Below are 15,281 nucleotides of genomic sequence, written 5' to 3'. Positions count from 1 at the left end.
GACTTAGAGCACAGTCACACCACCACCACCAATTGAGATGTTTGAATCGGTGCCCTGAATTCCCGGCTGCTGTAGTGCTTGAGAGATGTGTAAGATGACTGCTGTGCCTGCGCCGCCGCTGCTCAAACATGATTAAAATTGAATAACTACTAAAACACTCTGGAATAATGCATTCCTAGAAATGAATTCATAATGTGTTTCTGTTCTCTATTTTTTTGCTGAAGAGCTTGCACAGTACAAAGTCAACAGTGATTTACTTTCCGTGGAAGGACTGATTGAAAGCAGTGGAAGTGTTTATCAAGTGTTGAGGCAGAGTCTTAGTGTTGTATCCAGTGATTAGTCTTAACACTCGTTTAGTCATTGGTAATTCACTGGTCTGCAGGACTTGGTCTGTTTTCTCTGTTTCTGCACAAAAGAACTGCAACAATACCAAACAGTAAATATATAAGACACACGTCTTTGCAAAGTAAGTAATCGTAGTATTCTACATTTTCTGTTATCTAGAGGTGAGCACTGAATACTTTTGTTTTTGGCCTTGAGAGTGTCGAGCCTTCCCTTCATCTCGTAAGCCATTTTATTCTTTTGGGCTGCACCTGTCAAATTTGGCTTTGAGCACATCGGCGTCTCGATCCATGGCTAAACGTATTTTTGTCATCTTTTGCCTCTTCAAGATTGAAGTAGTCTGAATATTTATACCTAAAAAATAAATAGCAAATTTGATAGTGCAGGGTGCTGTAGGATAATTAAACTTCAATCTAAAATTGAGAGGCCTGTTTAAGTGCTTACATGGAGACTTTAAAAAAAAAAAAAAAAACCTTCCTCCACTTCAATGCGCAAAATATGAATGCAGCCTGTTATCAACGAATATAACTAACACTTTCTAATAAGGCACCCTTTAAAAATTGTTGTATTCAGTGGCTATTAATTGGTATCAACTATTTATAGAGTGGTATAACCTTAATTAACAAACGTGTTTTGGGTTGCCAAGTTGTGAGAAAAGCTTTTGGATCTGCTGGTAATACCGTAGTTATTCATGTTGGTAATTCATTAATACATGTTTAATAAGCTGTTAATAAATGGAATTTGGTGGGGGATCTTTGACCTTTATATCAAATGTATCCGTCAAAGTTTTTTTTTATTTTATTTATTTTTTTACAACCTGGCAATCCAGAAGTTTTTATTAATGCGTTATAACATATGTAAGTTAGTAAATTATTTGTTAAATAAAGCCATTAGTTACAACTTAAAAACTCGTATTATTAGGTTATATAAGGGACCTTATTAACAGACTTCCAGAAAGATAAAATGTAATATATCCGCACCTGATCAGTCCCTAAATCATTAGAAACAGGAAATCAGACCTCTGTTTGGAGGAATTTTTGGACTAAATGTACCATAATGTGGCTTTTAAATACATCTGTAGGCTCAGTCTATGCCATCCAGTAATATTAAAAACAAACTTTAGGGTCAAAGTCGGGCTATGAGTGCCACACCTTGTTGCCATACCAAGTTGACTCCCGTTATGTGGCCATTTGGTCGTGCAGTGCGCGTCTTGGACACGGCGCTGCGCTCTCGGCGCTCCGCCGCCCTGCTCGTCTGAAAGCACACCCCGCCCTCCCTCCATCTCCACCTCTACCAGCGCCGAAACCACACACGAGGGTGAGAGGACGTTCATCCGCGTCTTTCATAGTAACCGAGCCACACCGTTCACAGCCAGACTACTCAGCCAGGACACCGGAGTCTCTCCGACCGATCAGTCCCGGAGGTGCGTCCCGCTCATCCGCTCCCCTGCCAGCAGCTCCGCTTCGCTCCGTTCCGCGCCGGTCCGGTCCGATCGCTTCCCCTGGAGAACAGTTTATTCCCTGGAAGCTGGATGAATTATTGGAGAGTTGTGAACAAGTGCGAGAAGAAAGCTGTGGCTCGGGATCTGCCTCCTCGCTCCGTCCAGGGAAGACAAGACTCAGCCAGAGTTGTGGACGATAATGGAGGGGAAGTCCCTGTATCTTCCTATTGTTATTTTACTGATGCAATGTAAGTGACAAATGGAAACTATTCATTCAGGAGAACTAACTGTCTGTATTTGTGTTTCCATACTTGTCTTCATGAGATAAAGCTTAGGAAATAGATGAGTAAAGTGGTCTTGTCACTTATTTATAATAATTTCTTCATTATTTTAGCTCACCCCTGGGATCTATCATTTGCGAAAATGGTCATTTAATTAAGTGCTCTAGACTTAATAATCTTAATTTTTTTTAACAAGTGACTAATTCTTCATGGAGATTCATGGAGAGACAGTTTTTCTTATTTTTCAAAAAAGTGGTTTTAATTCGGGGGGTTTTCAACAAAATATTAGAAAATGTGAATTTGCAGGGAAACGTTTAGTGGCAGAGTTACACATTTTACAGTTAAATACAAAAAAATATAAAGAAACTTATTTTTGACTTTTATTTTGTTAAGTGTTATTCCCACGTTCAGTTAAAGCCCCTCTGTGAGTGTGGGCTGTGGTGACTATGCAGCCAGACTGGCTTCCTACAAGTTGGCCCTAAAGTTGTATTTGGCGGGGTGCCACCAAAGGGTGTGGGCGACATGGTGGTGGCAGGGGGGCACCCGTTTTGGCAGAAGACGTGACGGATCCGTACATGAGGTCAACAATTGGAGTACCACCAGAAATTTCAAACTGTTTTTCTCGTGATAAGGTGTTTTCATAGCAGGGACTTTATCAGGCGACTGAAGAGCGGAAGGAAATAAGAAAATAGAAGTGGAGATGAACATGAGAAAACCCTTTTTCTTTAAATTGCAAAAAGACACCTAACTTTCCCTGATGGGTAAGAGAAAGCAGTCAAAGTGCCTTTAGGACTCCAGGGGAGCAGTAGCAGTGTGAGATGGATGTGATGAGACAGTTAGAGTGAGTGATGCAGATTTTACTCTGTGTTGTCCACATTTTGCCACCCGTCAGGCCACAATTCACAGAGGTATATGTATGTGTGCGTCCAGCCGCTATGGACAACCTGACAGAAATCACTCATCGTCTGGCACACAGATAGATGTCGACAGTTTAACAGAGCAGCTTCAAATCTGCCTCAGCTCTAATGAACGCCTGTGGAGTGTATTTTTAAAAAAGAAACGGAAATAAAACAAGGAAATGTTTTGGGTGGGTCTCTGTGGCAAGAGACCTAACATCCCCCATCTCAACCACACACACACACACACACACACACACACACACACACACACACACCGTGTCTGCCTGAGACAGCTGTTGCTCACAGGGTTACAGTCATACAGAGAGGCTTTGTTCAAATGGAGAACACACACGCACAGTCTTCCCTGTTTTTCTCTGTACCCCCACACCCTTGAAACGTGTGTGCCATTCCCGTTATCTACATCACACAGCCAGACAGGATATGTCTTATGGGCCCATTCCCTTTCTCTTTCATTTGTCCTGTTAATTTGAATAAGTGCCTTAATTGTTACTGCGCCATGCTTGTTGACCCCGGCCCAGCCCTGGAAACACCCACCCTAGTCTCTGTAACACTCTGTACGGACCACGTAATGAGAGTAAAGCTGCGTGCCAAGAAGCGAGCGTGCCATCTTTCTATTTTTGCTCAGGCCGTCCCACTGTGAGTTTGAGCTGTCGCAGTGTTTGGTTGATGTTGATGCCACGCACGAGGTGTGTGTGTGTGTGTGTGTGCGCGCATTTGTGTTTTTATCTGTAAGCTTGTCTGTGTTGAAGCCTTTGTCTCGATGTTTCTTTGCTTCAGTGCCACAACAGATCCATCGCAGAAGCATTTTAATTACCTTACTGGCCATATCTGATGCCATATTGGAGGAATATTACAGATCTGCTGCTGTGGAGCACATGAAAAAAAAGTATATATAAGCAATTTTTTGACAGCCACTACTCGTCAAAAATATTTTTTGGTGTAGTCAAACTAACACAGTATACAATTGTATTAGGCCACGAAGTTTGATAGCTACTCAGGTGGTCAAAGATGCTCTGCTCAACAGCGGCCCAAGTCCTGCATGCTTTGACCCACTCATGATGAGTGACGCGGCTAAATCTAAATCCAAGTGCCAACTCTGGCCCAGTCAGTGCTACTATCTGGAGCTGATTCTCAGTCCACACTACAAATGCCTGACCAAGGATCAGTCCTCAAAGTGATGTGTGCAGATGTTGAGCCACAATCAGCCTGACTCAGCTAGCTAGAGGGTACCATGAGCTAAATTAGCTTTCTAATAGTAAATCTTTATTTTGCGAACTACTGAGACATTTTTTGTTGATATACGTTTCAATTTTGCTAGCTACTCAGGTGGGCAAAAATACTCGGCTCAACAGCAGCCCAAGTCTGGCATGAATCTTGAGCTAATTTCAGGTGCCAATGGTGGTCCAACTCTGTCTGCTAACTGGAGCTGAAATCAGTGTGCACCACCACACCTAGCCAAATTTGGCAGCCATACACGGGCCAGGTCCAGCTCATAGTTGTTGTCCTCACAGCCAACTGTGCCGACACTCTGCTGGCTGTACTCTAATACTAGCTAAAATAACTCTGTTAGCAAATCTGTTATATAGAAAATGGAATTTGGTTGCCTCATGCATGCTAAAAGCTGTTTATGCATTGTTTTAATTCATGTATTTATTGGGCAATACAGCCAAAAAAACGCTGCATGTGTGCAACAATAGAAGCATGACACTGAAGTGACATCCTCAGTGGGTCAACTTTTGCATGCTCGCACACATTTGTCTCTAAATCTGAATAACCGTCATGACTTCTTGTACAGTAGGCCTTGCACCATGTTAACATTACCCACCATGCAGTGGTGAAATGATCTGAACAGGCCATGTGTTCATTGTCTGCCTCGATGCCTTTGTAGTTAATTGAGGCCATTGAAGCTGACAGTGTTCATAGTAGTAGAGCACAGTGGAACACGACACAGGGGCAGCGGGACCTCACATGCAGAGCCTCTTTGCTCATTTCTTTGTGTGTGTGTCAGTCAGTGCAGCGGTAAAGTGTGGGCATGTTGTCAGCCCAGCTACATTTCTTTTTTCTCAAAGAGACACCCTTCAAGGTGGCGGCAGGCCTGGTGTCACACTATGTGACAAGAGCTTCTCCCGTTCACAGTCCTACTGTCTGAGAGGATCTCCCTCGCCTTCAATCCCGCTCTCTCTCTCTTTTATTCATGCTACTGCAGATCTGTGGCCCCCCCCCCCCACCAACCTCCACCCACCTCTCCTCCACTCCACTTCATTTGTATTCTATTCTTAGGGCCGCTCATGTCTCCTTTGTCGTTCCTCCTTGTCCCTTTTTAATCTCATTGTATCTCCCCCTTCGTCTTGTTCGTCATTTAGTGAGACAATGCTCCTCAGAGGGTGTCGAGGTACACGAGCCAAGGCTACGGCGATAATCCTGTTACACTGCCGCAAGTCAACACATGGCAAAGCAAGGGGAAGAGAGACATCTGGAGGGAGTGTGTGCAGTTTTAATTCCCTTAGCTCAAAGTTTGACCAAGTGAGGGTGGCGTGTAAATTGAGCCAACTTAGGAAAAGCTTTAAAAAAAAAAAAAAAAGAATCAAAAAAAAAAACTTGAGTGTGCGTTATGCTGCATTTGGCAGATGACATTATTATTGAATAGGCTGTTGTTTATTTAAAAACTAATTTAAAAATAGCAGTTTTCGTGGAAATAAGAGCGAGGGAGACCTTTGGGTCTAAGCTACAGTTTGTATTGTCATCCAACATGGCCGCCTTCCTGTTCTTTTCCACACTTCCTGCCCTTTGTCTCAGCTTGCCCTCCATTCTTCCCTGTTGCTTCTCCCTTCACAGGAGAACACTTCTGTAAGTTAGGAATGCACTAACAATGGGGCCCACACAGGAAGTTACTGACAAACAGGAAACTGGTCACAGTGATTTTACAATTGTGAAATTTTGATCTGCCACAATGGCAGGAAAAGTGTGTTTTGTGGGACGTTATTAAGCTTTTTGCTTCCAGGAATACGTGAAGGGGACATCTTCATTACGCTGAATTAAAAGTTTGTTACACTTTTTTTCTTTTTTTTTTATAGCCCTTAATGTTCTGAGTAAGTACCCCTGAGGCCCATTCAGCATTTATTATGTCATTTCAAAAATGCATGTGCATCTAAAAATCACTTTTTCACTTTACTTAAGTTGCCGACTTTTGGGAGATGGTAAAGGCTTCCGTGCCGCAGCAGAAAGTGTTTTACGGTTCTTGCTGTGTGCATGTTTGTGACCTGTTTGTTTGTGTCCCCATAAGTAACCTTCACCCCGTTGAACCCAAGTTTAACAACAGGACAACCAGAAAATAATCCGCCCCATAAACCAATCAGCATACAGGAAGGGCAGCTCTGGCTTCCTCTTCCTGTTTGGAGGCTGGATATCAGTGACACACAGACAGCAGGAAAAAGAAACACGGACAGTGTGCTGTCTGCCTCTTTGCTAATGCCCCATACATCAGGTTAATCTGGACAAGCCTCTGGAGAAATGCTTGGTGACCGTGCCCTAACCTGCGTTTAAATTAACATATGGTGGGCTGCTCCTTAACCCTGCTGGATTAAAGCGGAGGAGGGAGTAATCCTGCACTTGCCTAAGATCTCCTGGAGAAGGACTCTGGCTGTGTTTGCCTCAGACAGTCGACCAAAGACGGCCATTAAGCATTCTCCTCTTGCAGTTGGCGGGCAGTGTGAAGCACTTTACCCAATTCACCTTGCCCCCTAATGGATGACAAGCAATATTGCGTTCTGAACTGCTCTCACCCCTCTCTTTTTTATCTCCCACTCTCCCTCCCCTCTTCTTCTCCACCACTACCAGGTTCCCCCTCCGTTCCTGTTACCGTGGCTACCAACAGACACAAGGTGGAGGTGCGCGAGTTCTCAGGTGAGGCAGAAAAAGCAGCCCTGTCACCGAGTTTTTTTTTTGTTTTTTTGTTTTTTTAACTCTCAGAAGTTGATGCTTTATCTGATTCTCTCTGACAGAATAAACCATAAGGCTATAAATAGACCAAGTAGTTAAAAAGTCTTCGCTATTCTGCCATAAATATCTCATTGGCTCCCTTTTTCAGATGCGGTGCTGTCCTGTACCTTCCACACAGAGAAAGACCAGAACCCGCGCATCGAGTGGAAGAAGAAGGGGAAAGATGTTTCCTTCGTGTACTATGATGGACACTTCAGAGGTAAAAAAAAAAAAAAAACAATACAGCAGCTTGTTGCTCTTAATCCCACGAGTGTCAAACAAGCCATTTGTTTTAATCAGCCTGCAGTACCAGCCTTGAAGGGTTTTTCCACATGCCAGTGGCTACCAGTGAGATAGGAATAATGGATAAACTATAAGAGATCATATAGCTCAGTCCATGAGTCAGTGGTGTTGAGGCATAAAATCTTAACCTGTCTATCCAACCTGTATCCTTGATCACTCTCCTTTGTGGTTTAGGATGTGGATTTAATAGGTGGAATAAATAATAAATCATACAGTAGCTTTTCACTCGGTCAGTCTCTTTTAAAGACGCACTTAGCCTGACAATTTTCTCAACTATGTCAAGCCTCTTCTTCATTGTCAGCTCTAATTCACAGCTAAGGATAGCTTAAAAGGTGGCATGAATGAAGAGTTACTGCTTTCACAATGTCAACAAGCATTTTGTAAATTCATGAAAAGTCATGCCACTGAAACCTATAGTGCAAACTGGGGCTTTAAGGGCTCCTGGAGGTCTGGGGCTTATTCTATTCATTTTTAGTTTAGACAGTTTAACAATAATAATGTATCATGAAGTCTGTTGCTATATTATAATCTGAATGTAATGTCTCATATTTAGGTGGCAGTAATGTAATATACTGATTTAAACATAGTGGCTTTATCCCGCAGCCAGAAAAGACTTTCCTCTTTGATCTTCCTGACCTCCTGTCCTTTCTTTCAGCTCCCTTTGAGGGCCGGGCGACCATTGAAGGGGCCACGGTGACGCTGAAAAGGGTGACTCAGGACGACGCTGGGGAGTACCGCTGTGAGATCAGTGCTCCTCTTGACGCCGTCAGCCTGGGCGAGACCAACGTCACCCTCAAAGTCCTGGGTACGACTGAAAGACCACAATTCAAAAAATGAAAGCTTAAATGTTTGGGAGATTTGTTTCTATAGGTTTTGCTCATGTTTCTGTAACACTTTCCTTGTCCTGTACTCTAGTGCCCCCACAAACCCCGTCCTGCGAAATCCCCAGTGCGGCAGTGACAGGCTCAGTGGTGCAGCTGCGCTGTAGGGACCAGCAGAGCATCCCGCCTGCTACATACTCCTGGTTCAAGGACGACCAGCTAATCAGCCAGCCACGCCATGCCAACGCCACCTATCTAATCAACTCACACACAGGAGTACTGGTGAGTCTGTGTTTGTGCCGATAAGGGAAACAAGGACAAATTAACTGTGTATTGGGAACTAGTTTACACTGTCTCTTTGCAGTATCATGACTTAGAAGCGTGGAAATTATGCTGCCGAGTTTTCTGAAAATTTCTTGAAAGCGCTCTTTGGATTGGTAGTCGGTAGTGTTTGTTGCTCAAGGACACTCCAGCAGAACAGATGCTAAAATAAAAAAATTGAAGCTATCCTCAAAAACGTTTTCTTCTTCCCTTTGTCTTTTCTGCAGGAGTTTAGAGCTGTAGCCAAAGACGACACCGGTCGATACAGCTGCCAGGCTTCAAATGGAGTGGGACCGTCCAAGATGTGCGAGGGCAAGCACATGACGATAGGTGTGTGTGTGTGTGTGTGTGTGGGTGTGTGTGTGTGTGTGTGTGTCTCTCCTCACTTCTTCCTGCCTCTTCCCCACACCTTTCAGCACTGGAGAAAATCAGGGATGCAGTGGAGAGGAAAAACCTACAAAACTTAAAATGTCACCCTGCTTCTAAAATCTAAAACACCTTTACAAAGCAACTTAAAGGTCCCATATTATAAAAAGTTAAATGCCATGTCATTTAATATTATTTAATCATGCATGCATATTTAGACAGACGGTATAAGAAAAAAAAAAGTGTTTTGTGAACATTAGTGGAAACCCAAAATGCAAGTATGAACCCAGACATGACCATAATATGGGAACTTAATAATTTGGAAGGCTGCTGCATCAATTCTTGACACACATTACATGGTTGAAAATGATGCCGTTTTCTCAGGAAATGTCTTCAGCTAATACATTATAGAATGTACTGTAGTAATGTAATGTAATCTAGGTTAATGCAGACAACCATTTTACGCACTTAATAAATGATAGGAAATGTTATTGGAGTACAGAAAAAGGCATTAGGCAGAGTTGCACTGAAATATGGCCTCACTGTTTTTGTTTGTATGGTAACCACCTTTCCACTGCATCTTTGTGACTTACCGCTTCAATAAAATGGAGGGAGAGAGAGAGTTTTTCTCCCGGTATGTACCGCTGCATATGAAAAACAGACCATAACTCAGTCTCTATTCCCCTCTCACCTCCAGAGGACATCAACGTGTCGACCGTGGTGGCAGCAGTGGTGGTGGTCTGCCTGGTTATCGCATGTGGATGCGGGGGATTCCTCTTGCACCACAACGGTTTCTTCAGCCGTGAGTTTGTCTCTTTAGTTCAGTCTTTTTGCTGTTTATTTATTTATTTATTTATTTATTTTTTCAATCGAACAACCAATGTGTCTGCCTGCATTATCAGTGCATCAATTAATATTTTCTCCAAAAAAGAACTCCTGACATTCCCTCTGTTTTCTCCTACATGCTCCTGTCTCATCCATCAGCAGGACACAGAGGAAGGTAAGAGCTCTGTGATTGCATTAACATCGATGTGAACAAACACAGGCTAATACCCCACACACTTTAGATTGATGGAGGAGGGCGGGTGTTGATGCACTAAGACTGCATGTCTGTGTGCTGAGTCAGGACTGTATAGAGTGACAGCTGTGTGTGTGTGTGTGTGTGTGTGTGTGTGTGTGTGTGTGTGTGTGTGTGTGTGTGTGTGTGTGTGTGTGTGAGAGAGCCACAGCCGTGCCTGTGTTTCTACTCATCCAGTGATTGGCGCCAACAGATGTAAACACCATGGGAAAAGGTTTTTTTTTTGTTTGCTTTTTTCAAGATGATTGCCACTTCCAGGCAGACACACAGCTGTTGGAATCATGTCAAAGTGTAGCAAGACAGATGATCTCAAAATGCAGACATTTAAAAGGGGGAGAAACAACCAGTGCAACATAAGTATGGAATAATTACTGGCTGTTAATCAGCAAGGAGGAAATTATTGGCAGTAGAAGGAATTGCAAGCAATTAAACAGATTGGACGGTTAATTTGAAAATGGATTATTTCGATATTGCAGAGATTGAAGACTGAGACTGTGGCACGACAGAGGGCTGTTAGTGCAGTTACACACAAGAGTGGGCGAAAGGCCGTTTTGATGCTTGACTGGTTGTTAAGCCAGAAACCACAGAGACGTAAATGCATGTCCTCATGTGACTGGCCTAATTCGCTTGACTTTATGTTATTTGATTACTGGCTTGTTACTGCGCAGCGTTTGATGGAGTGTCATTGTGGAGCTCTCCTTGAAGCTGATGCGAAAGCTCTTTGTCTATGTTAAAGTCTGATGCTTATCCCACTGAGCTAACTGGAGCTGTCAGTGTCAACTTCCTATTTATAGAACAGGCTTCTTCACAAAGACTCAAAGACAATGTGACATGATATCTGATGCACCAAAAGTAGGCACAAGTTAACAAAGTAGGAATGCAGGTCTAGGATTTAGCTCTGCCTTTTAGAGAAAAATGGTCAAGGGGACCTGGTTAGATGGATGGATGTTACATCATGCTAAACACTGACCAGGGGCCGATTTGAAGTTCTCCTTACAGCCGATGGTTGTTGGGAAAAAGGAAAATTTGGGCTGTTTGGCACAAGTAAAGTCTCGTTTTAGTTTTTAGGATCTTAAAGCTCAGTGACCAAGTGTCCCTGTAAAATACACACAGCTGCCAATGTACTCTGATGGTTACATTACATATTCATATCTCTCTCAGCTAGTGTTTAAGATGAAATATTTGAAGAAACCTCTTTTTTTTTATTATGTTATTCATAAGAACATATTGTAGTAGTAAACAGCAGTAAATAAATGGGAAAATCGTCGCAATAAATGTAACTAGAAATACTGTGTGAATATGAGTGAACTTACAATACGTGTGTGTGCATTTTAAAGGAGACTTCCACTGCTGTAATACAAACCTGAAAGAGAGGCGGTAGAAAAGGGTTGCACAGAATTTAGACATTGTATATTAGGGTGTTGGATTGCTGCATGTGATTGGCTCACCACTTGACCTGCTCCCTCCAGCATTGCCTTCAGCTCTGCTGCATCAGGACTGGCTGCATGTCAGTACAGGTTTGTTGCCATAACCCCAGTTCTGTAAACTTGTGCATAGGATTTCTGCAGTGGTGGAATGTAACTAAGTACATTTACTCAAGTACTGTACTCAAGAACACATTTTGAGGTAGTTGTACTTGTACTTCACTCAAGTCTTTTCTTTTCATGCCACTTTCTACTTCTACTCCACATCGGAGAGAAATATTGTACTTTTTACTCCACTACATTCATTTTGACAGCATTAGTTACTTTACAAATTAAGAGTTTTGCATACAAAACACATGCAGTTTATAAAATCAGATTTTTTATTATAAATGAAACTACCTAACAATATAACTGCCTACAAGTCCAGCTGAAATTATTAGACTTTCGACCCTTTTTTTCACACTTTTAATGCTCTTTTTGACCCTTTTTTGTTTGTTTCCAGTTTCTAAAATGTGACGCTTTTTCTACATTGAGTACTTTTACTTTTCAATACTTGAAGTACATTTTCCTGATGATACTTACATACTTTTACTTAAAAAACATTTTCAATGCAGGACGTTTACTTGTAGCAGTATTTTTATAGTGTAGTATCAGTACTTTTACTTAAGTAAACAATCTCAATACTTCTTCCACCACTGGATTTCTGTATTGTAAATTTGTATATTCAGGGTCCTTACGTGAGGGTTCATTTGCGAGTCTCCATGTTGCCGCTTGTGGCATTAAATGTGACACTTTACAGGCACAAGCAGCAGCAACATGCAGATTGGCAAACATAAAGCCCAACAACCATGAATATACCATATACACAGTGTGTGTGTGTGTGTATATATATATATATATATATATATATATATATATATATATATATATATATATATATATATATATATATGTGTGTGTTTGTGTGTGTGTATATATATATACATACAGTGTATATATATTACTATTAATATATTTATATTTTTTTACACAACTAGGGTTACAACGGCACCGTACACATCAGACTTCATACTAATAAACCCCCCACCCACTCACCCATTAAAGCATGGTGTGCAGTGCGACTCCAAAATGACCCCCTCTTGTTAACCCTTTTTAAAGCCATCATGCTGACCCCTGCAGGTCATTTTGGATCTCCCAGTGTCATGGTGCAGCCCACATCAGCAGCCAAACCCTGCACAGAACTGAGGACACGTGAGTGTGACTCTTAGGCCGACAGACAGATATGGAAGAAATGAAGAGCCATTATAATGTGAATCTTATACACAACTAAAGAACTAATTGGGAAATTGAGCCATGAATGAATAGCCTACTTAAAAGAATACTTTGATATATTGGTAAATATCACTATCGAACATCAAGGTACTAATTATAAGCGATGATGTCTGATCAGGTTACATTTTCTTCAGTCAGTTATCTTGATATATATTTAAAGTGCAGCGACTTCTTGGAGTCTCCGCCTGGTTGCCTGACAGGACAGTAGCCCAAGCATTTTTTATCAAAACGTCAAACTATTTCTTTAAATATTCAGTAGTTACATTTTTACAGTTAGGTTTTCAATTGTGCATAAGATTCAAATTATTTTGGTCGCTTCTTGCTTCCATAAACAGACCAGCAAGGAATCAGTGACTGTAGATACATACATTCTGTGTACATTTGCATGTACATCCAGTCGCATCACTTTATTAGGTCCATCTAGTTAACATGAATGTGGTCTTTTACAGTCCAGCAATTAATCCTACCTTCATGGAGGTTAGAATGTTCAGTTTTTGTGGAATGTGTGTTGGAAAGCGGTTGATTGGACATTTAGAGGCTGCAGTTTGTGATGATGTTGAGTAAAGGTAGGCTAAATAACAGAAAGACCTCTCTGTATAATGCCAACCATTTCAATAGCACCAGAAAATGAGTTAAATCAACACCTCCGTAAAACATTTGAACCTACGTGAAAGTCTGATTTATTACAGGACTGTTGTATTAGACTGGGTTAATTTTTGCTAGGTGTACCTAATAAACTGGCGACTGAGTACATATCGACTGTTAATCAAATGTCCTGTCACAAACACTGAACTACACTTTCCTTTCACAGTCCTCACCTCAGTTTAATATAATCCTGTTTAGCCGCTGAGAGTTCAGAGTCGGACTTTCCTTTTTACCCAGTGGGAGGTTTGCCATGTATGATGTGCATTATTTATACAGGGCAAGATATGACTCAGGATACAGCTGTCTGCCTCGAGTTTCTTCTCTTCTTTATGACTGTGTCAAACTGTCCACTGCGCTTACCAATGTCTTTGTCTTTTAGATCCAATGTCAACTACATCCCTCCGCCCCAAGAAGTAAGTGGTTTTTGTTTTCCCTTGTCCTCTTCCTCCTTACCCCCCCCCCACCTCATGTTAAGCTCTGAGTGGACGGCATGAGCAAAGCGCTGACTTAAGCCCAAGCTGTTCTTATTTACCTAATGAATGTTGCTGTGTTTTTGATTGAAATCACACCACCGTCGCCCCGAGAGCCATAATTCTGAAACGATCACAAGAAAACAATGCAATGCTAATGCTTCTTTTCTTTTTTCTGTGTCCCTCAGCCCCAGGATTTCAAACACACTCAGTCATTCATGCTCTAAGAAGCTGGCCTTCCTTTGAGAACACATCACCCTCGTGATAAGGTGCCAAACACTGGATTATCTGATTAACTTTCTCTCTGGACTCTGAATGAGCTCTCGATCTTCCAATTCATGCTAATTTCAATCTTCTTCCTGTACCACTCCTTTTTGGATGGCAAGACAAATTTGCAAGGCTTCTTACTCTCTTGCTTTGCACTATGTGGGTCGCCTCAGTCAGTGCCATTTTCTGCTCTTATGGGATAAGGAACAGTTGTGTGACGTTCTGCTCTCCCCTGGTGGTCATATGTTGAAATTCCAATTGATCCTTTCTGAGTGATCCAGGGATGACTTGAGCTTTCTACGTACACACTTTGTTTCTTCCCTCAGCGAATGGCCAATGTTTTCACCTACCTTTTTTTTTTTTTTTATACCAAAGACTGACCATATAATTTCTTGTGTGGCCACAGGGCCACACAAGATCCTCATGATGTAATTAACCAACAAAGCCAGTCCAGGAGAACAGGAAGCCACTCCAGCCAATTATATTGAGACCAACCCCATTCCATCCTGATGTGCCTGCATGATCTTTTTATATATATATATATATATATTCATGCACACGCACTCTCACTCACACTCGCTCTCGCTCTCTCTCTCTCTCTCTCTCACACACACACTCTCACACACACACACACACACACACACACACACACACACACACACACACACACACACACACATATATATACCTTGTGCCTTTTTAATTTGTCTGTCATATTTATCTATGGATCACACTTTTTTTGTAAAGAACTTGCCTTACTTTTTCGGTCTTTATATTTTGTGCCACTGTTTATCAATGTTTTATCAAAAATGGAGTGTCTGTTTTTAGACAGTGTGTGTATGGATTGTTCAGAGTTTTATTTGAATGGTGTATCCGTAATAAAAGGGTTTTCTATTCAAAACCATACTTGCCATTATTGTTGCATTATTAATGCTTGTATAACCTCAACCTGTTATGCGCAATTAGGTTCTAGACATCTTTTTTTTTGGGACAACCTGGGCTATAAGAATATGTATGCCGCAGGGATGTCACATGAATTGTTCTATAAAAACTGAAAAAAATACTAATAGCAAAAAAATAGAATCTCACAAAAATGTATTGAAATCACACAGAGAACAACTTTTGGCAATCAGAGGAAACAAAAATAAACACTGTTACTAATACAAATATTAAACTATTTAGATTTTTTTCCCAGAAAGGTCTATACATTTTTATCCTGAAAAAGTTAGATGTGTCATCTCCAATGCATTTTCTGTCTGCTACTAGACACATAGACAGTATATACATGCTAG

At 41.5% G+C, this 15,281-nt stretch overlaps 1 protein-coding gene across 4 annotated transcripts; it reads left to right on the top strand.

The window, feature by feature from the left end:
• The first annotated feature begins 1,550 nt into the window (after positions 1–1,550).
• On the top strand, positions 1,551–14,893 carry jam2a (junctional adhesion molecule 2a). 4 transcript variants are annotated; one of them, XM_078243427.1, is made up of 11 exons: positions 1,551–2,031; positions 6,822–6,887; positions 7,072–7,182; positions 7,921–8,070; positions 8,181–8,368; positions 8,635–8,737; positions 9,471–9,575; positions 9,761–9,773; positions 12,455–12,526; positions 13,632–13,665; positions 13,911–14,893. In XM_078243427.1, exons 1-11 carry the CDS (start codon positions 1,983–1,985, stop codon positions 13,947–13,949), a joined length of 930 nt encoding a protein of 309 aa, XP_078099553.1. In that variant the 5' UTR covers positions 1,551–1,982; the 3' UTR covers positions 13,950–14,893. The 4 variants fall into 4 exon arrangements, with proteins under 4 accessions (XP_078099553.1, XP_078099552.1, XP_078099555.1 ...); XM_078243426.1 differs by having other exon boundaries at positions 9,758–9,773; XM_078243429.1 differs by lacking the exon at positions 12,455–12,526 and having other exon boundaries at positions 1,553–2,031.
• Positions 14,894–15,281: the final 388 nt, after the last annotated feature.

The sequence above is a fragment of the Sander vitreus genome, chromosome 24, assembly GCF_031162955.1.
Source record: "Sander vitreus isolate 19-12246 chromosome 24, sanVit1, whole genome shotgun sequence".
Taxonomy (NCBI): Eukaryota; Metazoa; Chordata; class Actinopteri; order Perciformes; family Percidae; genus Sander; species Sander vitreus.
Note: the sequence above shows the minus strand (reverse complement) of the source record. Positions and strands in the feature narration are given on the sequence as shown.